The sequence below is a fragment of the Bacillus rossius genome, chromosome 11, assembly GCF_032445375.1.
Source record: "Bacillus rossius redtenbacheri isolate Brsri chromosome 11, Brsri_v3, whole genome shotgun sequence".
In the NCBI taxonomy this organism is placed as follows: Eukaryota; Metazoa; Arthropoda; class Insecta; order Phasmatodea; family Bacillidae; genus Bacillus; species Bacillus rossius.
This window is the reverse complement of record NC_086338.1, coordinates 1,887,142-1,914,847: the sequence shown is the minus strand read 5'-3', so window position 1 is coordinate 1,914,847 and position 27,706 is coordinate 1,887,142. Positions and strand designations below refer to the sequence as shown.

General features: G+C 40.4%; 1 protein-coding gene across 1 annotated transcript in view; it reads right to left on the bottom strand.

Moving 5' to 3' along the window:
• Positions 1 to 27,706, bottom strand: part of LOC134536531 (POU domain, class 6, transcription factor 1) — a 72,275-nt gene that overhangs the window by 43,869 nt on the left and 700 nt on the right. The window contains exon 2 of the mRNA XM_063376263.1: positions 1,384 to 1,536. Coding sequence (XP_063232333.1) covers positions 1,384 to 1,536 — 153 coding nt within the window. The remainder of the gene's footprint in view (positions 1 to 1,383; positions 1,537 to 27,706) is intronic.

The window sequence follows — 27,706 nt, the reverse complement described above, 5'->3', positions numbered from 1 at the left end:
GGAACAGGCCCGCCACACTGACAGACGGCGCGTGGGGCCGGGGGAACAGGCTTGCCACACTGACAGACGGCGCGTGGGGCCGGGGGAACAGGGCTGTCACACTGACAGACGGCGCGTGGGGCCGGGGGAATAGGGCTGTTACACTGACAGACGGCGCGTGGGGCCGGGGGATCAGGGCTGTCACACTGACAGACGGCGCGTGGGGCCGGGGGAACAGGCCTGCCACACTGACAGACGGCGCGTGGGGCCGGGGAAACAGGCCCGCCACACTGACATACGGCGTGTGGGGCCGGGGGAACAGGGCTGTCACACTGAAAGACGGCGCGTGGGGCCGGGGGAACAGGCCCGCCACACTGACATACGGCGCGTGGGGCCGAGGGAACAGGCTTGCCACACTGACAGATGGCGCGTGGGGCCGGGGGAACAGGCCCGCCACACTGACAGACGGCGCGTGGGGCCGAGGGAACAGGCCTGCCACACTGACAGACGAGGGAACAGGCCTGCCACACTGACAGACGGCGCGTGGGGCCGGGGGAACAGGGCTGTCACACTGACAGACGGCGCGTGGGGCCGGGGGAACAGGCTTGCCACACTGACAGACGGCGCGTGGGGCCCGGGGAACAGGCGTGCCACACTGACAGACGGCGCGTGGGGCCGGGGGAACAGGCCTGCCACACTGACAGACGGCACGTGGGGCCAGGGGAACAGGCCTGCCACACTGACAGACGGCGCATGGGGCCGGGGGAACAGGCCCGCCACACTGACAGACGGCGCGTGGGGCCGGGGAAACAGGCCCGCCACACTGACAGACGGCACGTGGGGCCGGGGGTAACAGGCCCGCCACACTGACAGACGGCGCGTGGGGCCGGGGAAACAGGCCCGCCACACTGGCAGACGGCGCGTGGGGCCGGGGGAACAGGCCCGCCACACTGGCAGACGGCGCGTGGGGCCGGGGGAACAGGCCCGCCAGACTGACAGACGGCGCGTGGGGCCGGGGGAACAGGCCCGCCACACTGACAGACGGCGCGTGGGGCCGGGGGAACAGGCCAGCCACACTGACAGACGGCGCGTGGGGCCGGGGGAACAGGCCTGCCACACTGACAGACGGCGCGTGGGGCCGGGGGAACAGGCCTGCCACACTGACAGACGGCGCGTGGGGCCGGGGGAACAGGCCTGCCACACTGACAGACGGCGCGTGGGGCCGGGGGAACAGGCTTGCCACACTGACAGACGGCGCGTGGGGCCGGGGGAACAGGCTTGCCACACTGACAGACGGCGCGTGGGGCCGGGGGAACAGGCCTGCCACACTGACAGACGGCGCGTGGGGCCGGGGGAACAGGCCTGCCACACTGACAGACGAGGGAACAGGGCCGCCACACTGACCGGCAGCAGACGCGCTCAGGTTGAGCGGGGTGTTGACGAGCTGCGCGCCCAGGCCTGCCACTCCCTGCAGTCCGGCCGCCAGCGACGCCACCTGCGGCAGTCCCTGGAGGCTCGCCAGGTTCTGCAGACTCTGCAGGGTCACCATCCCCGCCACTGGAACACACGTTGGCTCCAATTATTCCTTATCAATAATTATACTATTTGTCACACCACAAATTTGAAGAAAAAAAAATGTATTTAAAACAAAAAATTATATATTATTTCGTAATAATCTCATAATATCAAGTGCAGTATGTATGGAGAATTTAATTTCCTAACGAAATTATTATATCTACTTAAGTTGTTGAACTGAAGGAAAGGTTCGAACATAATTCAAAACAACAAAATTATAAGAAAAGTTAAATGTCGTTGAAGGATATTTTTTTTTGACGAAAAACATACACAAACATTAAATGAACTTTTGATAAAACATAATACATGTATTATACTATTACACGTATAAATGTTACACATCCAAAGTTGTAAACACCAAATTTCATTTTTTGTTACAATTAAAATTACAAATAGTTAAATAGCTATGTCACTGCGATGTGCAAAAATATTAAATAAAAATTTTTTGTAGTTGTGTACTCAAAGAAGTTTATGTTTAATATTCCTGATTATTTAATTAAGTTTCTGAGGGTTTCATTTTATGAAATAAAACATTTATGCTCCTGCTTAACCCTGAGGTAAGCTTTTGCCAAGAATTCTGTACTCAGGATTACTGCAAGTTTCAATAAAATATAGTTGTATTCAAATATGTGAATATTTCTAAATAAGTAAGCAAATCTCACACAACTAGTGTCATCTAAATTCTTAGTCTTCAGAAACTGATCGATTTAAGGTCAGTACTATCATTACCTACTTAAAATTTAGGCGATGTCAGTATGAAATGTAGGATATTTTAATTTTACATCTTCAACACTATCATTGATTTAGTACTAAATTTAAGATTTTGAAAATGCATATTTGCAAACAGTTGTTTGAACAGTAGCTTTCCAGTATTAATTGCGCATATTAAGCACGGTAAAACAAAAAAAAAAAAGCCAAAAGTGATATGATGATATGACAAGGTTAACTTTTCTGTAGCTTTAAAAACAAATAAATAAAATGTTATACAGTAACTTCATGCTTGTAAGCACACAAATATTTTAAATAAACACACTATTTTAATATCTAACTTTTTTTTTTCAAAATAACTTTACCATTGATAGTGCAAGCTCTTTACATATTTTTTTTACTAGTCTATAGTTCTATATATTTACTGTACAGCGGTACTGTAAGGTTGTTTGCAGAAAATCAACTAAAAATTGCCAGACTAGTTATACAAATTATATTTCACTGTTATGAATTACACAATTCATGCTGAATGAAGAACATAAGAACACATAAATTTGTTCGTTACCGTGGTTAGATGTTACTGCACGTACTGAACGTGTTAATGACACACGAAACTACAGTGAAATAACATCATGTCAGTGTTAAGAAGACTGCAAGTATCCGCTCTACCACTCTGGTTCTGGGGTAGAGCGCCTGCCTTGTGACTTGTAGGACCAGGGTTCGCGCCCCGGCTCCTCCAAGGCGGATTGCCCGGACAAAATGGTGGCATTTTCTCTGGTAGTAATACAATTCCTTGTAACAAGTCAGGCTACCAAAGAAACGGTGGGTGGAACAGAAAAAAACCTTCCAGGTGGCTTCCAAATGGGGAGCCCGTTTCTTTTCTTGGGCTCCCCATGCGGTGGCCATTCCGGGGGTTTCTCCGGAAGAACGGAAGTTTGCAAAAATATTTTTTGTAGTTTTGTAGGTAGCGTTTTAGTTTTTAGTAACTGTAGCATTATCATTCCAACATGTTATAAATAAAGCTCAAACAAACATTCACAACATTAAAAAAATTTGCTTTTGTACAAAAATATTTTAATTAAGTATGCATCAGTCAGTGAGTAGTTAGTATACCGATTTTAAGAGTTCAACCATTTATCGGTATATATTTTCTTGAAGTATTATTGACAGTTAAATTTTAGTCTCAAACTATTGACCAATACCTCTGTTGTGTAGTATTTGAGACGTTTTTAACGAAAAAAATATTTATAGGCACATGAATTTTATTCCTAAAAATATTATTTATGAAAACCCACGAATTATCAATCGGGAAGATCGTCTTTAACACACACAGTATTATGTGTGTGTGTGGGTGGGTGCGCCCAGTATAACATCCAGATATAAATAAAATATTCTATTTATTTCAACATGAGCAAAGCTTTTAATACTTTCCAACCCAATATTATAATTAAATTATTGGTTGTCTGTAAAGTCGGTTTACGGACGATAGTTTAACGTGACAACGTCATAACAAAACATTGATGAAATTATTGCATACTTTTACGAATAAAATTGAATCTTTTTATTTTAATAATAAAAGAATAAATACTTGAAATTATACTAGTAATCAGATTTTTAAAATGCAAGATTAATTAACCTTTATTGCTGAAATTGTTGTTGTAATAAGCAATGAAAACCACATTAACTTTTCACTTCACTTTATAAACAGTCGACGAAACAGTTCACGTGTAGATGTAAGTTGTGTGCAGCCGCTGTCTTTCTTCTCCTCGGACGCATAGGCCAATCGAGTGGAAGAGAGATGGATGCGGCGCAAGAGTACAATGAGCGTAATGGGACACAGTGTAACGGAACAATGTGCGTAACGGGACACTTTTCCGTGCGCGCAGCCGGCGTTCATCGATTTATTAGACGTTGTCACGTCAAAAAAAATTAAGCCTTCCTGGCTCTAAAGGGTCTTGCCTAGTCAGGGGCGCATCTGTGTCAGTAAAGCAGAATGATAAGTGCGCAGGCTGGGTCCCCACTTTAAAAAAAAAAAAAAAATAAATAATTAAAGTGAGTGCATATCAGGCCATGCGCACGACTTGTGCGAAGGCGGTTCACAATTGAAATCGCACTGTTTATTTTGTGAGGTATCCGACTTATGTCGGCAGTGTAAGTAGTTAACTATATTAACTACCAAATGATTATCCCGTGAGCACAGTTTTTTAACATATAAATAAATAGGTTTTGTATAAATGTTTTAATTAACCATTTCAACCACGACAAATTTTAAATTTACAATTTTTGCTAGTGGTGTATAATTAATAGAATTAATTACTTTTGAAAGCAGGAATTACACCTGAGCATTGTAATATCTCGACAATTTCTTGCCACAATATGATAGATATGAAAGCAGGAATTACACCTGAGCATTGTAATATCTCGACAATTTCTTGCCACAATATGATAGATAAATATAAGCAGTTCTCTAGTCCCACAAAATGGTTTCCTACTCTACTCTCAGTGGTTGTTACGGGGTACGGCATACGTTCATAGCAGGAATGAAATATATTAATTTCCCTCCTATGCACACGATCGTCTTGTGCGCTTGTGAATCTGTAGGTTGGGAAACATGGCGGTCAAATACTGTGCGCACGATCTACTATTACTTGTTCAGTTTATGGCTCAGTTGTGCACCCAGCTTAAAGTGTGACATGTGGCATCTGAGGGATCGGGCCAAACATCTTCCCGACACAGACAGGGTGGTTAAAACGTAGCACCGTCAAGCAGATGAGCAGGAATGCTTCACAACACAACTAAAAGTTACACTAAATGTAAGCGTGAAGCGGATAATCCGTGCCAGGATAATAATTGAGAGTTCGCTTTAATTTGATGTCCAGAAAGTTTGCAATGAAAATAAATTAAGAGTGGAATATTTTAGACAGTGTACCAATTGTTTGGAGCAGAAAAATTAAAGGTATGATGAAATGTTGTGCTATTTTTAATTGTGATGGTAAGGATGCACATAAACTAATGATTTTACTCCATACAAAATACTGGTTTGAATGTATTTCCATTCTTTGTGTTCTTCACCCAACTATTTACAAATGATTTTCCTGTAGTAATGTAGGGGGTCAGGGCAGAACTATAAGTCTTAATAACGTTAAGTGCTGACATCTTGATGTGATGACTTCAATCATATTGCTGGTTATCATAATCAATGGGCTTGGATATAAATGCGATACACAGATAAGTGCGTGTGTACTGTTGGTACACAACGCATTATTATTACCATGTATCTTCAAATACATAGACATGTAGGAGTTTTAATTACAGATAAGGTGCACTATTGTAGGCGTTTTCACTATTTTTGTATAGGGTATTGTTTGATACATTAGCCTATACTATTTTTTTTCTACCTCAAATATCAAAAGACACAGAAATAGCTTCAAACTATCAGATAAGTGTGACGGAAGAAAAAGCCGTGGTGTTGATGTATCCAAACATATCGCCAACCTTTACCCCTTACAAGGAACGATAATATTGTTCAGCGTTCACGTCGAATCGAATCACTGCGAAACACAAATCATTAATAATACGAAAATCTAAATCACCGTTTAAAATTTTAAAAATCATTAATAAATGTAACTTTCAAAATATAAAACGTTATGTAGATGTGTAAAAAAAATATTTTTGGAAAAAAAAAAACTCATTAAACTGTTTGCAACAATGGTTAAATATGAACTACCTAACCTCAATTCGCCATTAATTAAAAAAAACCACTTAGCAGAATGCAGAAAGTGATGAAAACTTTTAAAAATCCATAATATTGAATAGTTTTCACTAGGAAAAAAATAGTAATGCTACCCCATTTCGAATTTGAAATATAGATTAAAATATAACGAAATTAAAAGACTACAATTTTTTTTTTCTGAGAGAACCATGTTCAAGTTCACACTCACCTGACACGGGCTTTTTTCCCTGTCTATTGTTGCGGCACATATCAATTGCGCTACGGCCTTCGTAGCGGCAACTGGACGAGCTTCGACATTCGTGGAAATTCGAAAATGTTATGTTCCAACCTACAACTGCATACTGTCGTCGTTCGCCTTCGCTTTTCATTTTGCCGTTGCACGTTTCTGTCAAGTCAAAGTCTGCATTGTCGATCATTTTGATTTCATCTCCGAAAACTGTCACTTCCTCTAAATCTTTAATCATAATGACTCCATCCCCAGTCTAATTAGGGCTACTCATTTGAATGAGCTCGAACAGAAATTCAAACGTTTTTATAATTCACCACAAACTGTATCTTCTTCAAACAGCCTGTAAGCACAATGGCTACCACTATCAACCGAAAAAAAAGCTGATTTATTTTCTAAACGAAAAGCTAATATTACAAAACTTATTTATATACATGCTACTGGAAAACTACACGGGAGAGGTCAGTTAACAATATTGGCTGTTTCGAAACATTCACAAGAACAATAGATACAAATCAATAATATGATTAAGTGAAACTACTGATCAACGAATCCCCCTCATATTCCTGTCTGTAGGGCCCGGAAAAGGTGATTTCCAACAGCGTACGAAAAAAGAATTTATATTAAGTACGGTACATAATTACACTACGTTTTTCTATATGAAACATGAAATAGCGAATAAAGCGTCAATTTATATCACGCATTGCGCAGGAATTTCGAACCAGCAGCTTGAAACTTACAAAAAATATTATGGTTCGTTACTATGAATACAATTCAAATGATGTTACATATAATGAAGTAGCAAAAATACATTTGCTAACAATAAAATTAAACCTTTACTATTTTATGACAATCAACCAAATTTTGAAATTATTACTAGTATTGTAATTTTTTTTATAATTGTCTACTTAATAAAAAAGCAAACTTCACTATTGCAGACGACGTTATTTCAAACCCAGTCAAAGTGTAATAAATTTGACTAAGAATTTTGTCATTTCACATTTCCCTCGTGACAGTGCGTGTTTTGATCTCCCTGCCACCGATAAGCAAATATTATCATGTACCACAACAAACAAGAGTGCACATTTACTATGCAAGCAAACAATTATCACCTAAATCACGTTAACGAAATCTCCCAAAAAAAGTTTTTATTTCCCAAAAAAAAAATATATATATATATCTGCCTTTAACGGAAAACTGTTATGTACTTCAAAACCCGGCGTGTGTCTAGACCACAAGCATCACTGTGTCTAAACAATTAAAGGCGAAAGGTCACGCATAATTCCAAAAGTTCAACCGCTGATACGAACAAAAATAAAGGTTTTCCTATAGGATTCAGCGCCAATTGCTAATAAAACTAAATGAATTCAATGAAACTGATTTCAGTGACCATGAGTGCTTGTTCCAACATGGCAGACTCCTACCGGTATCTTCTGTTGGTCGAAATACGAACACGTATTTTCCTTCCCAACATTAAAGGAGAAGAAAATAACACGAACCACGTTTCTTCTTGAAGGGACAGACTGGTACTGCGCACTGCGCCGTGTCATGTGCCTTCACAAAGGATCAAGTCGCCACGTCTTGCTTCCCGCTCATTGGACGGTTGCGGAGGCACCGGATGTTCAAGGTCACACCCCTTCCCCTACATAGCTGACGCACTACGTACCCCTAGGGCGCTATAAAGACTAGTTAAATAAGCTCCTCACAGTCGAATTACCAACCAATAAAAACTCCGCGACATTTTTAGGGCCCGCCTGGTCAGGGTAGTATTTGTGTCGGTGAGGCGGGATGATAAGTGCGACGCTCGCTGGTGCTGCTAGTGCGGTATCGCCTCTATAAGCGCAAGGCTGTGAACTGACGCGCAGTCTTCTCGTCGTGCATAGGGTAGCTATGACATTTGAGCGGTTACCATAACATTATAAAGCGGAGAAACTGAAGATACAGGTAACCCCTTAAGTCTATTTTTGACACACAAAATGTTTCCAATGGTCAATAAATTATTAAAATTGATTTTATTTACATACAATTAGTATTGGTGAATTGTGTTAAGGAGTAAGTTAATTAAAATATACACGTATATTGTATCGTAATGCCTAAACAAATGTTTAGGTTGGTTTAAAATCCGTTTCGCGTATTGTTTAACGATTATAATATTAGAATGATATGTTGCGCGCTTCAAATTCGCAAGTATATGGCTACGAGGTTCAACATGCTTATATTTCTTGCTGAATTGTAGCGACTTATGGGTGCAAATTTATAGACGTGATAAATTGTAGTCATATGTTTCGTTTATGTTTTCAGTTGATTTTTTTTAAATACCAGGTATACTTTATTCGTATATCTGAACAATCCAGCAACCATTTAAATTTAAATATTTTATTAAAGTCACAATTGGTTTAATGGATCAGGTACGCGGATTTAACAATGAGCCAATTTATTCCCCGCCTTGTTTTATTTTGTTTCGTCTTTCCTCTAAGAAGAGAGTTTTGTATTTTAAAACCAGTGACTTTCATTAGTAAATGTATTTGGTATGTCCTGGCGCACCGGTGGGTGGTGGGGGATTCGGGGATTATGTCACTTCCTTCGACCATGCACACACGAAAAAGTGTCCCGTTACGTTCATCAGCCATGTACGCACGAAAAAAAATGTCCCGTTACAGTAGTTGGAAAAGGGGGGTTCAAGCACAGGCGGAGGAGCCAGGAGCCGGCCGCCATCTTGGATGACGTCATCGGCGGCCATCTTGGATGACGTCATCATGACCTTTGACCTTGACCTTTGACCTTGCCAATCCATGCTAATCCATATGTCAATCTTAGCTAATCTATGCTAACCTAACCTAACCTAACCTAACCTAACCTAACCTAATCCATATGCTAATCTATGCTAACCTAACCTAACCTAACCTAACCTAACCGTCATGTCCGCCATCTTGAAAATCCTTATTTATTATCCGATTTTAATTTAAAAAAATAAAAATTAATAATTTAATTTTAATTAAATGTTACAATTATCTAGCACCACACTCCTATACATTACGTTTACATCATCGAGCGCCCCACTCTTCTACATTACGATTACATCATCGAAAACACCACTCATCCCTGTCGCAATTTTTCGTAACACCACCATCTTTAAAATAAATTTATTATAAAAACAATAATCTAAACCATTATCGTCTGCTGGAGGCAGCCATCCTGGATTCCGACATATTGATTTCATCCGATGATGTCATCACCATCCTAAAGCACCTTAGTGTATGTAAGGCCGACTTTCTATCCCGTACCAATGTTGGTATGATCCTTATAGACCATAAAATCCTCAGTCATTTTGTTGTTGTGACAACCATTTATTCTTAAAGGCATAATCATTTACAGGTTTTAACTAACATATATGTTATTATTTCATTGCTGCGGATGCGATAGTTAAAGTAATTATAATTTTAAAAAATATAAATTTATTACTCCATCTTAGCGGACCAGAAATTTTTCAGAGTCCGTGTTTGCGTACTCGTGTTTAAAAGCTGCATGGAAGCAGATATTTTAATGTTTATGTATAATCACATGATCATTTTACGCTATCAAATTAAGTATAAGTACCTTGAGGAATAAAGGTTCTATATTTAAAATAATAAGCAGTATGTAGGTATTATCATATTTATTTAAATAACCTCGAACGCTACAAAACAAATTCTGGATTAAAGAAAAATACATACACATCAAACGAATCTATACAACAAAAAATGAAACCATATAGCAAAAATGGAAACTATACAACGAAAATGGAAACTATAAAACAAAAAACGGAAACTATAAAACAAAAAAACGGAAACTATAAAACAAAAAAAACGGAAACTATACAACAGAAATGGAAACAATACAACAAAAATTGAGACTATACAAAAAATTGAAACTATACAACAAAAAAACTGAAACTATACAACAAATTGAAACAGCAACACCCAAACTATTCGCAGAAAAATATTTACATGTCATCACCGACATACCCGTGGGGGACCGTGCGGATACCGTCTTCACATATTCGACGCTTATCGTCCTCCCATGTTATGGCCAGCTTATTACTGTATTCACTGTACAGCACATGCTGCCTTGATCGTATGGCCCTAACGCCTGCCCTCCTAGTGCGGTGGTCTTGCAGGGCATCCAGGTAGTCACCGAATGTGATGCGGTTTTTGACCACACAACGCCGGATGCCCTTGGCCTTTTTCTCGACCATGCCACCGCACTTGTAGGCATAGAGTTTGGCCCGCAGACTGACAAACTCGCTCATTACTTCGCCCCCACACTCGTCCTTGAATTTGCCAACAACCTTTTTGTTGACTGGGGAGAAGCAAGGGTGGTCGGGCGGGTAGCAGCTTGTGTCGAACTTCGCCATTAATGTGAAGTCGGCTTTGAGGTCATGGTAGAAGTCCTGTGTATGGATCTCGTAGACAAAACTATCAGTGTCCATGTATGCTAGATGAATATTATCATTGTATCGGGGTTTCATAGTATTGTAGTGGAAGTCGTACATGAGTGTTTTGGAAAGGTCGAGTACTGCTAGTCCGGCATAGATCGGTTTGTCAAAAATGATGGTCTCATGGTTCAGGTGGACAAGCGTTAAATTCGGTTCGTACATCGTGCGGTCCTTGAAGGATGGGCGACACACCAGTTTCTTAAATCTCTTCTCGGAGCACACCAGCTCCATTTTGAGCCTCCGCCTCTTGTTCTCCATAAGTTTCCCGAACGTGGAGTTCACAGCCAACTTAAAGAACTCCTTCTCGAACTCGTTGGCTGCTGCTTTACGCTTGTTGGTGTTGAGCTGAATATACGGCTCCAACCATGCCGACTGCTCAAACTGAAGGACTCTGTGTATCTTAGTCACTCTCAGCCCATGCGATACTGCTTGCTGGAGGTTTCTGTAGTGTACAATATAATGTTCCTTATTTTCCAGCGTTGTCATGAGTTTCGATTGCTTTGAGCCAGGCAGACATTGATTCACGGGGAGAAACGGAAGGTCTTTGTGACTTTCGTGGAGATCGTGAGGGTACTCCACGTCACACTCGATAATGTACCCAGTAGGTGAATTTTCCGGAATAGACATAACATCAATGGACGTATCCGACCATTTGAAATGACGAATGGGGAGCGGCAGAGACATTGCCCACCCATACAAATTATTGGCATCAATGTACTCCAGATAGGTGGATGGCTTGGATGCATCATATGTCTCAGGCACGTAGGTGTTATTAGCCACACAATGACGTTTGATGCTTTGTGCTACGCCTCCACGAATACCGGCTTCCACAAACATGTACATATCATAATCGGTAAGAAGCTCTAGCTGTACACCTGTGGTTCGAAGCATCGCGTCGAAAGCGAATCCTGGACAAGAAATGTAGTGCGAGGGGTCTAAACTATATGTCTCCAAACATATTGAACGGAAATTCTCGAACACATCCGCCAGGATCAGGACATCCGTCTTCAGGTACAAGTCAGCGTACTCTCCTAAGGTAGCACACTGAAACTTGTCCCAGACTTTCCCTGCATGAGCATACTCCATCTCTGAAATCCCTGAATCAGTCAGACTATTGTAGAAATCATCGATAGGTGGAAGACAAGTATCATCCAAACGAGCAAAAGAATCTACAAAATCGTATGGGAATACTCCTTTGCGGGTAACCAATTCCAGCTCATCAGGAGCGAAAAACTCACCAGTACTGACAAACTTGTCTGCAGGCAAGAACTCAGCGAGCGAAGCGAGACCACGACTCATGAAGCGGAACGTATCTACAAACTGAATGCTGAACTTATCATGTAACTTCTTAGAAAAAGTTATCAGCTTCTCCTCTGAATTCGGAATTATGAAAATGTCTTTAGTGTCGTACCCTAACTTCCTGATAATGAAGTTCTGGTCGTAGGCCAGGTTGTGGAAGAACACAATCAACTTTTTTGGTCTGCGCCTGAGAAGGTTGCAGTCATTACATGCAGGCCCAATAAATTCGCCGGTGAAGTGATTATGGTCACGGACTTTCTTTGAATTTCCCCCGAACTTTCCTCCACAGTAGCAACACACACTTGCTTGCAGAAAAGCGGTGTTTTGAGCATGCGTGAGCGGAGTCATTGGAACAGATGTGGAAAAGATTTTCTGGACATCATGTCCAATTTCCACAATGCGAGAAATGAACTTATCTTCTGCGTCACAACCCCTATACACTTCAGGCTGTGAAGGAAGTAAAGAAGTGAGGTGTGCAGGGATGATGGTGTTATCCACTTTCATGTAAATGCAGTAGCTATATGCCTTATGCTTTTGATACTGCAGCGTGTATGGCTCATCAGGATTCGGGTGACATGTATGGATTTTCTCCAGAATAGCTTCAAAGTCACAATATACCACGATGGGCATCTTATCGGCATGGTGGAAGTTTTTGAACTTCAGAACAGGAGGCTGACCATTTTCATCAACTTGAGGCATTTCCATCCTAACAGCAGCATGCTGTTTGCAGAGCTCACTGTGTTTTTCCAAACACTGAAGACCCGTGAGTCCTGTAACCCTATCCCGATCATCGTAATGCTTAAAGCATCTTTTGCAAACATGAATAGCCTCAGTGTGTGTAGTGAGTTGGGAGCGAACCAGGGCAGAAAAATTTTTAATGAATGTGAAATGGGACGAATTGTCATGGACCAAGAGCAGCAGATCGAAATGATGTTCTTTCTCTTCAGGAGCGACTCGTGCAGGAACAACATTCAGGTTCTCGTCGATACTGTAAATGTTGATGGAGACTCCGGGGTTCTGTTTTTCAAACAGCGGTATTTGCTTGATTGGAGTAGGGAAGTCAATGTTGCTGAAGTTGAACTTCCCCTCCAGGTCACGGTAGCGCTGGTTAACACGTTCTGGATCCCGTCCTTCCACATACTTCACAAGGATCGCCCACTTAAAGCACATGTGATCTTCGAGGTTTTGTGGATTTATCATTGCATGTTTCGCCTCGATGGAAGTAGGTAATTCTATGTGGGAACTGGCACGGAGTGGATCAAGCTTATTTATGCGAAGCTGTAGGCGCTTGACTGCTGACAAAGTCCATCCGGATCCCTTTCCCATGTAGTCTTCCTCCTCCTTGCAGATCTTAGAGATGGATTCAGTAACTGCTTCCTCCACCTCATGAACTGCGTAGAGGGGAACATTCATGGTTTTGAAGGCCCTCTTGTCTTCACAGGCATCTACTGGTTTTTCGTAGTCGCACTCAAGAACGACATTAAACTTCAGCGGTCCATTCTCTTCAATCTCCTCCTCAAGTTGGCTTATTATTTTTGCCTTGATGGAGTCCAGGTACGTACAAATGTCCTTGGCAGAACTTGACGTATTTACAGCAACGTAAGTCTTCAAGTTTCCCTTGAATCCCACTTCGGCGGTGATGAAGCCATGGGTATTGGCCAAACCCGCGCCGGTCACCACCTTTGTTCGGCTGGTCGATGGTTTAGGCAGTACTGCTGGCTTAACTGCTGCCATCCTCTGCTTCTTTGTTGGAGGCGGAGCAGGCCCCTTGCACACCTTAATGTGGTTGCGAAGAGTGTCAGCCCTGACGAACTCTTTAGCACAGTTCGTGCAGGAATGTGCTATGCGGTTAGGGTTAAGACCGCAAGCCGACTTCTCATGTAGTCTGGCGACATCAGCACGGGCGAAGGCCTTATGGCAGAAGCTACACCGGGTGCCTGATGTCGTGGCGACAGCACCAGTACATGTTGAAAGGTGCTGCTGCATCTTGTCGCTGCGTGCGACCATCTTGCCACATAGGTGGCACTGCTGGAAGTCACGCTGCTGGTTCTCGGCACACAGGCGCTCATGTCGGTAGCGGTTGTGGGCCAGCGAAAACACAACAGGACAGAAACGGCATTTCTGCACGGTAGATGCCATCACAGCAATCTGCAGACTAGTCTTGATGTACGGAACAGGCGAAGGAAGCTCGACGTACGGAGAACTATAACAAACGAATAAAGAAAACAATGTAGCTAGATGTTACACGAAAAAGTTGCAAACATAACCTCAAAACTCTAACCCTCAATCTTATTAACCCAAACTGTTAGCAATGTTACTAATTAAAAAAATTTGCAAACATAACCTCAAAACTCTAGCCCTCAAGCTTACTAACCTAAACTGTTAGCAATGTAACTAAATAAAAAAGTTGCAAACATAACCTCATAGCTGCTCCTTCATGTACAATCCAAAAAATGGTTTAATATTTAAAGTACTGGTAAAAGTTAAAGCTGAAAAAGTATTCAATGTTAACTAAAAATGATTGATTACATAACCTCAAAAACTACTCTAATGCACAACCCAAAAATGCTAGAATATTTAAAGTACTGTTAAAAGTTTAAGCTAAACAATTCCTGTTTACCCACACATAAGTGTACAGAGAAAAAACTAGCTATCTTATAACCTACAAAAAAGCTGAGAAACATAAAAATATTAACGAAACATGTGGCATACCTCAAAAAACGATGAAGTGGAGCTGCAGAAGATGATGTAGCGTTGGCGGTAGGAATCGTGGTAGCAGCGAAACTCACACACGAACTAACTTACTCAAACTCTAAGAACATACTGAAGCTCCGACAGCTAATCCCGGCCTTTTATAAGCAGTTCTGCTTTTCAACAACAGATGACACCAGGTGTTGTGTTGAGTCATAATTTATTTAGTTCTTTTATGTGGTATGCAGGATGCTCACTAACGTTCGCAAAACAAGGATGGCTTTGCTAGACATCAAGGAGAAGGAAGTTTGTCTTTCATGTTAATGCTTCTCAGCTGTCTCAAAGTATATTATTTGTCTGAGTAAAGTTATTATTTTTTAAATCCACCTGATAAAAATATTGTATGTTCTGATTTATTGACAGAATTTCACTGATTAAATGTAACTCTGAATAAAAATGACATGACTCAGTAAGTAAAAAATTCTCCATGCAGAGATAGATCTCTAACAAATAATCAGGAGCACTCGGTGAAAACCATCAGATGTCTAGCCAGGAATAATCAGAAACACTTGGAGAAAGCCATCAATATAATATCAAGATTAATCAGAAGCACTCGGAGAAATCCATCAGATGTCTAGTTAGGTATAATCAGAAGCACACGGAGTAAACCGCCATAATATTGTCAAGAATAATCGCAAGCTCACGGAGTAAACCGCCATAATATTGTCAAGAATAATCAGGAGCACACGGAGAAAACCACCATAATATTAACAATAATAATCGGAAGCACACGGAGAAAATCTTAATATTGACAAGAATAATCGGAAGCACACGGAGAAAACCATCACAAGTTTTCTTTGATATCATAAAAATACAGAAAAAATATTTAATAAATAACAAAAAAAAATTAATAAAAAATTTTAAATGACAAAATAAAATACAAAAATACATAAAATTCTGGCTTGTACTAGAACTATATCTTTGCTCAACAATGAGAAGTTCACAAGCTATCAGAATCTGTTTATGTATTTTTGTATTTTATTTTGTCATTTAAAATTTTTAATTAATTTTTTTTTGTTATTTATTAAATATTTTTTCTGTATTTTTATGATATCAAAGAAAACTTGTGATGGTTTTCTCCGTGTGCTTCCGATTATTCTTGTCAATATTATGATTTTCTCCGTGTGCTTCCGATTATTATTGTTAATATTATGGTGGTTTTCTCCGTGTGCTCCTGATTATTCTTGACAATATTATGGCGGTTTACTCCGTGTGCTTCTGATTATACCTAACTAGACATCTGATGGATTTCTCCGAGTGCTTCTGATTAATCTTGATATTATATTGATGGCTTTCTCCAAGTGTTTCTGATTATTCCTGGCTAGACATCTGATGGTTTTCACCGAGTGCTCCTGATTATTTGTTAGAGATCTATCTCTGCATGGAGAATTTTTTACTTACTGAGTCATGTCATTTTTATTCAGAGTTACATTTAATCAGTGAAATTCTGTCAATAAATCAGAACATACAATATTTTTTATCAGGTGGATTTAAAAAATAATAACTTTACTCAGACAAATAATATACTTTGAGACAGCTGAGAAGCATTAACATGAAAGACAGACTTCCTTCTCCTTGATGTCTAGCAAAGCCATCCTTGTTTTGCGAACGTTAGTGAGCATCCTGCATACCACATAAAAGAACTAAATAAATTATGACTCAACACAACACCTGGTGTCATCTGTTGTTGAAAAGCAGAACTGCTTATAAAAGGCCGGGATTAGCTGTCGGAGCTTCAGTATGTTCTTAGAGTTTGAGTAAGTTAGTTCGTGTGTGAGTTTCGCTGCTACCACGATTCCTACCGCCAACGCTACATCATCTTCTGCAGCTCCACTTCATCGTTTTTTGAGGTATGCCACATGTTTCGTTAATATTTTTATGTTTCTCAGCTTTTTTGTAGGTTATAAGATAGTTAGTTTTTTCTCTGTACACTTATGTGTGGGTAAACAGGAATTGTTTAGCTTAAACTTTTAACAGTACTTTAAATATTCTAGCATTTTTGGGTTGTGCATTAGAGTAGTTTTTGAGGTTATGTAATCAATCATTTTTAGTTAACATTGAATACTTTTTCAGCTTTAACTTTTACCAGTACTTTAAATATTAAACCATTTTTTGGATTGTACATGAAGGAGCAGCTATGAGGTTATGTTTGCAACTTTTTTATTTAGTTACATTGCTAACAGTTTAGGTTAGTAAGCTTGAGGGCTAGAGTTTTGAGGTTATGTTTGCAAATTTTTTTAATTAGTAACATTGCTAACAGTTTGGGTTAATAAGATTGAGGGTTAGAGTTTTGAGGTTATGTTTGCAACTTTTTCGTGTAACATCTAGCTACATTGTTTTCTTTATTCGTTTGTTATAGTTCTCCGTATGTCGAGCTTCCTTCGCCTGTCCCGTACATCAAGACCAGTCTGCAGATTGCTGTGATGGCATCTACCGTGCAGAAATGCCGTTTCTGTCCTGTTGTGTTTTCGCTGGCCCACAACCGCTACCGACATGAGCGCCTGTGTGCCGAGAACCAGCAGCGTGACTTCCAGCAGTGCCACCTATGTGGCAAGATGGTCGCACGCAGCGACAAGATGCAGCAGCACCTTTCAACATGTACTGGTGCTGTCGCCACGACATCAGGCACCCGGTGTAGCTTCTGCCATAAGGCCTTAGCCCGTGCTGATGTCGCCAGACTACATGAGAAGTCGGCTTGCGGTCTTAACCCTAACCGCATAGCACATTCCTGCACGAACTGTGCTAAAGAGTTCGTCAGGGCTGACACTCTTCGCAACCACATTAAGGTGTGCAAGGGGCCTGCTCCGCCTCCAACAAAGAAGCAGAGGATGGCAGCAGTTAAGCCAGCAGTACTGCCTAAACCATCGACCAGCCGAACAAAGGTGGTGACCGGCGCGGGTTTGGCCAATACCCATGGCTTCATCACCGCCGAAGTGGGATTCAAGGGCAACTTGAAGACTTACGTTGCTGTAAATACGTCAAGTTCTGCCAAGGACATTTGTACGTACCTGGACTCCATCAAGGCAAAAATAATAAGCCAACTTGAGGAGGAGATTGAAGAGAATGGACCGCTGAAGTTTAATGTCGTTCTTGAGTGCGACTACGAAAAACCAGTAGATGCCTGTGAAGACAAGAGGGCCTTCAAAACCATGAATGTTCCCCTCTACGCAGTTCATGAGGTGGAGGAAGCAGTTACTGAATCCATCTCTAAGATCTGCAAGGAGGAGGAAGACTACATGGGAAAGGGATCCGGATGGACTTTGTCAGCAGTCAAGCGCCTACAGCTTCGCATAAATAAGCTTGATCCACTCCGTGCCAGTTCCTACATAGAATTACCTACTTCCATCGAGGCGAAACATGCAATGATAAATCCACAAAACCTCGAAGATCACATGTGCTTTAAGTGGGCGATCCTTGTGAAGTATGTGGAAGGACGGGATCCAGAACGTGTTAACCAGCGCTACCGTGACCTGGAGGGGAAGTTCAACTTCAGCAACATTGACTTCCCTACTCCAATCAAGCAAATACCGCTGTTTGAAAAACAGAACCCCGGAGTCTCCATCAACATTTACAGTATCGACGAGAACCTGAATGTTGTTCCTGCACGAGTCGCTCCTGAAGAGAAAGAACATCATTTCGATCTGCTGCTCTTGGTCCATGACAATTCGTCCCATTTCACATTCATTAAAAATTTTTCTGCCCTGGTTCGCTCCCAACTCACTACACACACTGAGGCTATTCATGTTTGCAAAAGATGCTTTAAGCATTACGATGATCGGGATAGGGTTACAGGACTCACGGGTCTTCAGTGTTTGGAAAAACACAGTGAGCTCTGCAAACAGCATGCTGCTGTTAGGATGGAAATGCCTCAAGTTGATGAAAATGGTCAGCCTCCTGTTCTGAAGTTCAAAAACTTCCACCATGCCGATAAGATGCCCATCGTGGTATATTGTGACTTTGAAGCTATTCTGGAGAAAATCCATACATGTCACCCGAATCCTGATGAGCCATACACGCTGCAGTATCAAAAGCATAAGGCATATAGCTACTGCATTTACATGAAAGTGGATAACACCATCATCCCTGCACACCTCACTTCTTTACTTCCTTCACAGCCTGAAGTGTATAGGGGTTGTGACGCAGAAGATAAGTTCATTTCTCGCATTGTGGAAATTGGACATGATGTCCAGAAAATCTTTTCCACATCTGTTCCAATGACTCCGCTCACGCATGCTCAAAACACCGCTTTTCTGCAAGCAAGTGTGTGTTGCTACTGTGGAGGAAAGTTCGGGGGAAATTCAAAGAAAGTCCGTGACCATAATCACTTCACCGGCGAATTTATTGGGCCTGCATGTAATGACTGCAACCTTCTCAGGCGCAGACCAAAAAAGTTGATTGTGTTCTTCCACAACCTGGCCTACGACCAGAACTTCATTATCAGGAAGTTAGGGTACGACACTAAAGACATTTTCATAATTCCGAATTCAGAGGAGAAGCTGATAACTTTTTCTAAGAAGTTACATGATAAGTTCAGCATTCAGTTTGTAGATACGTTCCGCTTCATGAGTCGTGGTCTCGCTTCGCTCGCTGAGTTCTTGCCTGCAGACAAGTTTGTCAGCACTGGTGAGTTTTTCGCTCCTGATGAGCTGGAATTGGTTACCCGCAAAGGAGTATTCCCATACGATTTTGTAGATTCTTTTGCTCGTTTGGATGATACTTGTCTTCCACCTATCGATGATTTCTACAATAGTCTGACTGATTCAGGGATTTCAGAGATGGAGTATGCTCATGCAGGGAAAGTCTGGGACAAGTTTCAGTGTGCTACCTTAGGAGAGTACGCTGACTTGTACCTGAAGACGGATGTCCTGATCCTGGCGGATGTGTTCGAGAATTTCCGTTCAATATGTTTGGAGACATATAGTTTAGACCCCTCGCACTACATTTCTTGTCCAGGATTCGCTTTCGACGCGATGCTTCGAACCACAGGTGTACAGCTAGAGCTTCTTACCGATTATGATATGTACATGTTTGTGGAAGCCGGTATTCGTGGAGGCGTAGCACAAAGCATCAAACGTCATTGTGTGGCTAATAACACCTACGTGCCTGAGACATATGATGCATCCAAGCCATCCACCTATCTGGAGTACATTGATGCCAATAATTTGTATGGGTGGGCAATGTCTCTGCCGCTCCCCATTCGTCATTTCAAATGGTCGGATACGTCCATTGATGTTATGTCTATTCCGGAAAATTCACCTACTGGGTACATTATCGAGTGTGACGTGGAGTACCCTCACGATCTCCACGAAAGTCACAAAGACCTTCCGTTTCTCCCCGTGAATCAATGTCTGCCTGGCTCAAAGCAATCGAAACTCATGACAACGCTGGAAAATAAGGAACATTATATTGTACACTACAGAAACCTCCAGCAAGCAGTATCGCATGGGCTGAGAGTGACTAAGATACACAGAGTCCTTCAGTTTGAGCAGTCGGCATGGTTGGAGCCGTATATTCAGCTCAACACCAACAAGCGTAAAGCAGCAGCCAACGAGTTCGAGAAGGAGTTCTTTAAGTTGGCTGTGAACTCCACGTTCGGGAAACTTATGGAGAACAAGAGGCGGAGGCTCAAAATGGAGCTGGTGTGCTCCGAGAAGAGATTTAAGAAACTGGTGTGTCGCCCATCCTTCAAGGACCGCACGATGTACGAACCGAATTTAACGCTTGTCCACCTGAACCATGAGACCATCATTTTTGACAAACCGATCTATGCCGGACTAGCAGTACTCGACCTTTCCAAAACACTCATGTACGACTTCCACTACAATACTATGAAACCCCGATACAATGATAATATTCATCTAGCATACATGGACACTGATAGTTTTGTCTACGAGATCCATACACAGGACTTCTACCATGACCTCAAAGCCGACTTCACATTAATGGCGAAGTTCGACACAAGCTGCTACCCGCCCGACCACCCTTGCTTCTCCCCAGTCAACAAAAAGGTTGTTGGCAAATTCAAGGACGAGTGTGGGGGCGAAGTAATGAGCGAGTTTGTCAGTCTGCGGGCCAAACTCTATGCCTACAAGTGCGAAGGCATGGTCGAGAAAAAGGCCAAGGGCATCCAGCGTTGTGTGGTCAAAAACCGCATCACATTCGGTGATTACCTGGATGCCCTGCAAGACCACCGCACTAGGAGGGCAGGCGTTAGGGCCATACGATCAAGGCAGCATGTGCTGTACAGTGAATACAGTAATAAGCTGGCCATAACATGGGAGGACGATAAGCGTCGAATATGTGAAGACGGTATCCGCACGGTCCCCCACGGGTATGTCGGTGATGACATGTAAATATTTTTCTGCGAATAGTTTGGGTGTTGCTGTTTCAATTTGTTGTATAGTTTCAGTTTTTTTGCTGTATAGTTTCAATTTTTTGTATAGTCTCAATTTTTGTTGTATTGTTTCCATTTCTGTTGTATAGTTTCCGTTTTTTTGTTTTATAGTTTCCGTTTTTTTGTTTTATAGTTTCCGTTTTTTGTTTTATAGTTTCCATTTTCGTTGTATAGTTTCCATTTTTGCTATATGGTTTCATTTTTTGTTGTATAGATTCGTTTGATGTGTATGTATTTTTATTTAATCCAGAATTTGTTTTGTAGCGTTCGAGGTTATTTAAATAAATATGATAATACCTACATACTGCTTATTATTTTAAATATAGAACCTTTATTCCTCAAGGTACTTATACTTAATTTGATAGCGTAAAATGATCATGTAATTATACATAAACATTAAAATATCTGCTTCCATGCAGCTTTTAAACACGAGTACGCAAACACGGACTCTGAAAAATTTCTGGTCCGCTAAGATGGAGTAATAAATTTATATTTTTTAAAATTATAATTACTTTAACTATCGCATCCGCAGCAATGAAATAATAACATATATGTTAGTTAAAACCTGTAAATGATTATGCCTTTAAGAATAAATGGTTGTCACAACAACAAAATGACTGAGGATTTTATGGTCTATAAGGATCATACCAACATTGGTACGGGATAGAAAGTCGGCCTTACATACACTAAGGTGCTTTAGGATGGTGATGACATCATCGGATGAAATCAATATGTCGGAATCCAGGATGGCTGCCTCCAGCAGACGATAATGGTTTAGATTATTGTTTTTATAATAAATTTATTTTAAAGATGGTGGTGTTACGAAAAATTGCGACAGGGATGAGTGGGGTGTTCGATGATGTAATCGTAATGTAGAAGAGTGGGGCGCTCGATGATGTAAACGTAATGTATAGGAGTGTGGTGCTAGATAATTGTAACATTTAATTAAAATTAAATTATTAATTTTTATTTTTTTAAATTAAAATCGGATAATAAATAAGGATTTTCAAGATGGCGGACATGACGGTTAGGTTAGGTTAGGTTAGCATAGATTAGCATAGATTGACATATGGATTAGCATGGATTGGCAAGGTCAAAGGTCAAGGTCAAAGGTCATGATGACGTCATCCAAGATGGCCGCCGATGACGTCATCCAAGATGGCGGCCGGCTCCTGGCTCCTCCGCCTGTGCTTGAACCCCCCTTTTCCAACTACTGTAACGGGACATTTTTTTCGTGCGTACATGGCTGATGAACGTAACGGGACACTTTTTCGTGTGTGCATGGTCGAAGGAAGTGACATAATCCCCGAATCCCCCACCACCCACCGGTGCGCCAGGACATACCAAATACATTTACTTTCATTTTTAAAGTATTGGTGAAATGAGATATTATTGCTTAAAATGATACTGTGCTGTCTACAAGTAATGCGTTTAGATATAAAGCAATATCAACTATAATTCAGTGGTATTTCAAATTTTCCAATTCTTGAATACATTTTTAATATTGTATTCAAAATTTGACATATTCCTAGTATTTCTCCCGATACATACTTAGTGGAGAAGATTCTCAAACGAAGAAATGAACGATCCTATGTCAAGTGCTGGGGCTTCCCACTTCGTGGGTATCAGATGAAGAAATAGAGAAATGCTATAATTTGCTTGTCTGTAGTAGAGTAGTAATTATGTAATAATTTTTTATTTGTAATTTTGTGGTGTTTTTATTTCTCGAACGACTTTTTTTAGTAATTTTAATAAAAAAAATATTTTTGTGGATCGAACAGGGGCAATCGAATCAGTCAATATTTTAAAATGTGATTTTTTTTTGGATGAATTTAGGAACTTTTTTCCAATTGTTTATTTTTTTATTTAATTTTTTTATTTTTAAAATTTGTCCTATTAAAATTAGATAAAAATTAATGATTTTTAAGATGGCGAACAATTTTCAAAATGGCGGTATTTTTATATTTAAATTGTATTAATTATTGAATTATAAATTTTAATATTTTCCCCTAAAAATCGGATAGTAATTAGATTTTCAGAATGGCTGCCGCAACGAAAATTGCAACACTAGGGAGTGAGGTGTTCTTGTCGGAAAATTCTAGAATTCAAATGGTATAAAACAAAATGGCAGATCCATTGTGGTAGGTACAATATGGCGGAATCCAAGACGGCGGATCGAAAATGGCCGCAGTGTCAAGGTCATCCAAGATGGCTGGCTTGATGTCACAATCAAAGATGGCGGTCGACATCTCATGCACCTCAGCCTGAAGTCTGCCGCAGAGTCCCTTTTTTTATAGTAGGCCCCTACTTATAGACAATTTATGTACATTTGTATGCCGTACGCACCTGTCCCCCCTCCTTGAGAAAATATCGAAATTGCATAATTTAAAATGGCAATATACTTACTACAAATTTATAGCAAAACGTTTTGTGGTAAAAGTATAATTACTATTTGAAAAAAAAATTATTGATGTGGGTATGGATATTTTAACGATCAAACATGTTAAAATGTTTTTGAAGCAATGAATATTTGACCAGTTAATGCAAAATTGTTCATTAAGAGCCAGGTATAATGATGCTAAATTAATTTCGACAAAATAAATAAAAATGTGTGCATGGAGTCCACGCACGACAAAGTGAAACTTCATGCTTATTAGATAGATATAAATTATTAGTGTTTTTTATTGAACAAGAGATACTAATTTAGAATAGTAAGGTTGCGGGTATGATCTCTTATATTAAAAAAAAAAAAGCCATTTTCCGCGGACTGTTATCTCGCATACGTTCACTGGCACTTTTAGGCGCTTATTTTGACAGTTTATTCCAGGTTGCCTTTGATAATATCACTTATCTACTTCTGCCTTTTTCATTATTTTGAAGCATTTTGTTAAATCACGACCTTCAGATGAATAAAATGAAAGACCCAAATTCTCCAATCGAACATTTTTACACTTATATAGCTTTATCTCACAAGACTATACATTCTCTTGACATTTCAAATAACAGTGTTCACATACAAAAAAATAAATTACTCTTATAAAGCTAACCTGTTAGTCTATATGTATTTTTTTTTTTTACATTTTTAATATATTTCTTCAAAATTAATGAAACTTATAAAGTTAATAGCTCAAATCAATAACTCTTTTCCACGTGAATAAATAAATTACAGATACTTTAAATAAAATAAAATAAAAATGGTAGCGTCAAACGTTAGCCGTTACGAAAACTGAGGATTAGAAAACACAAGCAGCGTTACGAGAATTCCGTTGCATCACTGCTGCATCATTTCTACCTCTCCCCTGCCGTCACCCCTTCGGGCCAATACAACTAGCATGTAGCATGCTCCACTACGTATCAATACAACCCCCCCCCCCTTAGCTTCTCATTGGCCCGCTAGCGCATGCGTTGGAGTGACGTCACCGCTGACTCACTCTCCTCCTCTACCAGTTCCCCTCCACCTACCTAACTATTCCCCTCATACGATCGGAATTTTCTTAACGCTAGAAAATTGTAGTCACCCTCAGCAAAGCAGTTTCACTTCAAGAGTCAATAGCCCACGCATTTTAGGGGAAAAATTGAACAAACCTAAAAAAAAATAATGTAGTTTTGAAATTTGGCACAGACATTCCTTTGGGTGATAAAAAATGATCCTGAAAAGTCCCCATCTCTCAGATGCCGGCTTCATACTTTTTTAAGGCAATAAGGGCGAAAGTGCCGAAATATGCATATCACGACTATTGCGCGAAAAATATTCATTCTAATATATCAAAATTTGGTCAAAATTTTAAAGTTAAGGGCCCTTAGTCCTTAATCATTCGTTTTTATTACTTTATACACCGCAAAAATTATCTTATAACCTAATTTATACTCAACTAATGGAAGTAAAATGCATCACTGCTCTATACAATCACCAGTTACATCAAATTCACCACTGATAGCCAAAAATATACCTTTATAAAAGTTTTCCGTTATTTTATTAGCTTTAAATTGGTGGTTCAAATATGTGTATGCGATAATAATTGACTGAAATATTAAGGATTACAAAGAACTACTGCACAACAATGGGTTTTTGAGCAATTTAGGTTAATTTTGGCTACAGCATTTTACCAGAAATAAAAATAATGTAGGTTTTAAATTTGGCACAGAAGTTCCTTTGGGTGTTAAAAATTGATCCTAAAAAGTCCCCATCTCTCAGATGCCGGCTTCATACTTTTTTAAGGCAATAAGGGCGTAAGTGCCGAAATATGCATATCACGACTGTTGCGCGAAAAATATTCATTCTAATATACCAAAATTTGGTCAAAATTTTAAAGTTATGGGCCCTTAGTCCTTAACCATTAGTTTATATTACTTTATACAGCGCAAAAAATTAAACCTTATTTATAATAATATTGGAAGTAAATGTGCTGCTCTACACAAGCACAAACTGCATAAAACTGCAATATTCTAAGTTAACTTGTATTTTACATATTTTATCATATTGCAATTGTAGAAAATATGTATTGAAATACCTTATTCGTATATATCCACTCAGCCCTCGAATCTCCGAGCGAACAAAATAATGCGATTCGTTCGCGCAGTAAAGAATCGGTTCTTTGAGAGTCGATTCCTTGAAAGCTGAACACGAATCATAAGAAAGAAAAGACGAAAGAACGAGATGAGAACCGGCCACGCGGCCTGTCTGATTCGTTCCTTGGATTCGAACGTGAAATTAATCATGACGTAGGGAGTCAGATTAGTCAGTAATCGCTGCGTGAGCGCGCGCATACTCAAGAGACGATACTTAATAAAAAAAAATTAGGGTAACATGAAAAGTATCTAGACCTGACAATGTCAACGGTTAAATAGTAGTTTTAAATTTATTTTTCACACACACAAACCAAACTTTGAAAATAAAAAACTAACACAGTAAAAACAAAAAAAAAAACGCACCACAATTACCTATTTTACTTCACATTGATTATACTAGCTTTTTAGAGCGGTCCTAAAACCAGGTTGTTGTAAATACGATATAAAGAAAATTAATACGTGGAAAAAGATTAATTATAGGTTCTTTTTATTTTAGACAAAATTATAATATCAAATCAGCTAACAGTCAGTATAAAGCTAGACGTCGCAGATATATAACTAATACTCCAAGTGATAAACGAGTTATGATTCTTGATAAGAGTCACATCCCGTATAAGAACGAAAAGAACGAATCTTTTGAACGAATCATTACACGGAACTGATACAAATGAATCGATTCGGTGAAAAGAATCGTTCTGCCCGGCACTGACAGTGACGGGTTCGTTCTCATGCGGGGTTTTAAACAAGCGTGCATTTATACTGACTCTTAGACAATGACACAGCTCGACCGACGCAGCTGCTGGGCAGAGCCGGGAAGTGATAAGGGAGGAGATTGTGAATCCAGCCCAGTCAAGTGATCCGGTGCGTTCTGCCGCAGTCATCAGGCGGTTCAGTTCGCTCCTATCGCCCACCCTTCAGTCGACGAGCGGCTGATACCAAATACTGTACACACTGCCTTTCAGCACAGCGGAAACAAACAAATCAGCGAAATCTGAATTTTTTTAGCGCTTGCGTCACCAGTCATTCTCCGATGGCAGTCGACAGAATGCAAATAATTTGGTCGGGCGCTCTCATCACTACTTATAATTATAGGCATAACTTTTCAAACCTCACTAATTAAAAAAAAATGCAGACAGTTACCGTGGTAATAACTTAAAACTTAACTCTTTGAGGTTTCTAATAAATTTTAGTAGCAAGAGACTTTTAATTTTCGTCAGGGCTTTACAGACAACCAATTTTTTTTAAACACAAACTGCTGTAGAAAACTTTTCGCGAAGTTAAATCGCTCGAGCCACGGTTGTGTCGTGGATTAAGGCCCCTGCCTACCCGGGCACAGGGCGCGCAGAGCGTCGCAAACTACTCAACACATCAGAGTGGTGTCTGTTGATAGGTGGTTCTGTTTCTGTGTTTTGTTTTCAACTGTATTTCTAAAGCACGTGTTTTCAATGTAATTTTTACGTTTTAAACACTTGATATAGATTCTTGAAAGCGCTCAAGGGACCTGCATTACACATTTATCTTCATTTCTCCACCATTTTATGTTATGGTTAACTGTTCAAATCTCACAGTTGCCCTATTCGTGACGAGAAGACTGCGCTTAGAGGCGATACCGCGTTAGAAACACCAGCGAGCGTCGCACTTATCCCTCCTCACTAACACGAATAACACCCCTTGATTGGGCGGCGAAGTAGATGTGAAAAACATGTTGCTACACGTTGACGACTGGGAAAAGGTGTTCTTGACACACCCCACACCCTTAACGATCCTGAACTAGTTATAAACAAAGTTAAAACGTCTGTTCTTGATTCCGTGTAGCCCACCAAATGATGTTGTCTTGTTCCACAGACAAGTTGAGCCTATCCTGAAGTGAAATAAATCCAGGAAACAACTAGAGACTGGAAACATTGGCGGATAAATTTGGTGACGTGCAAAAATGAAATGTCCCAGTTGCTCACAGTTGACCTGGAGGAGCCTGGGCCAATGAGAACAAGCCACGAA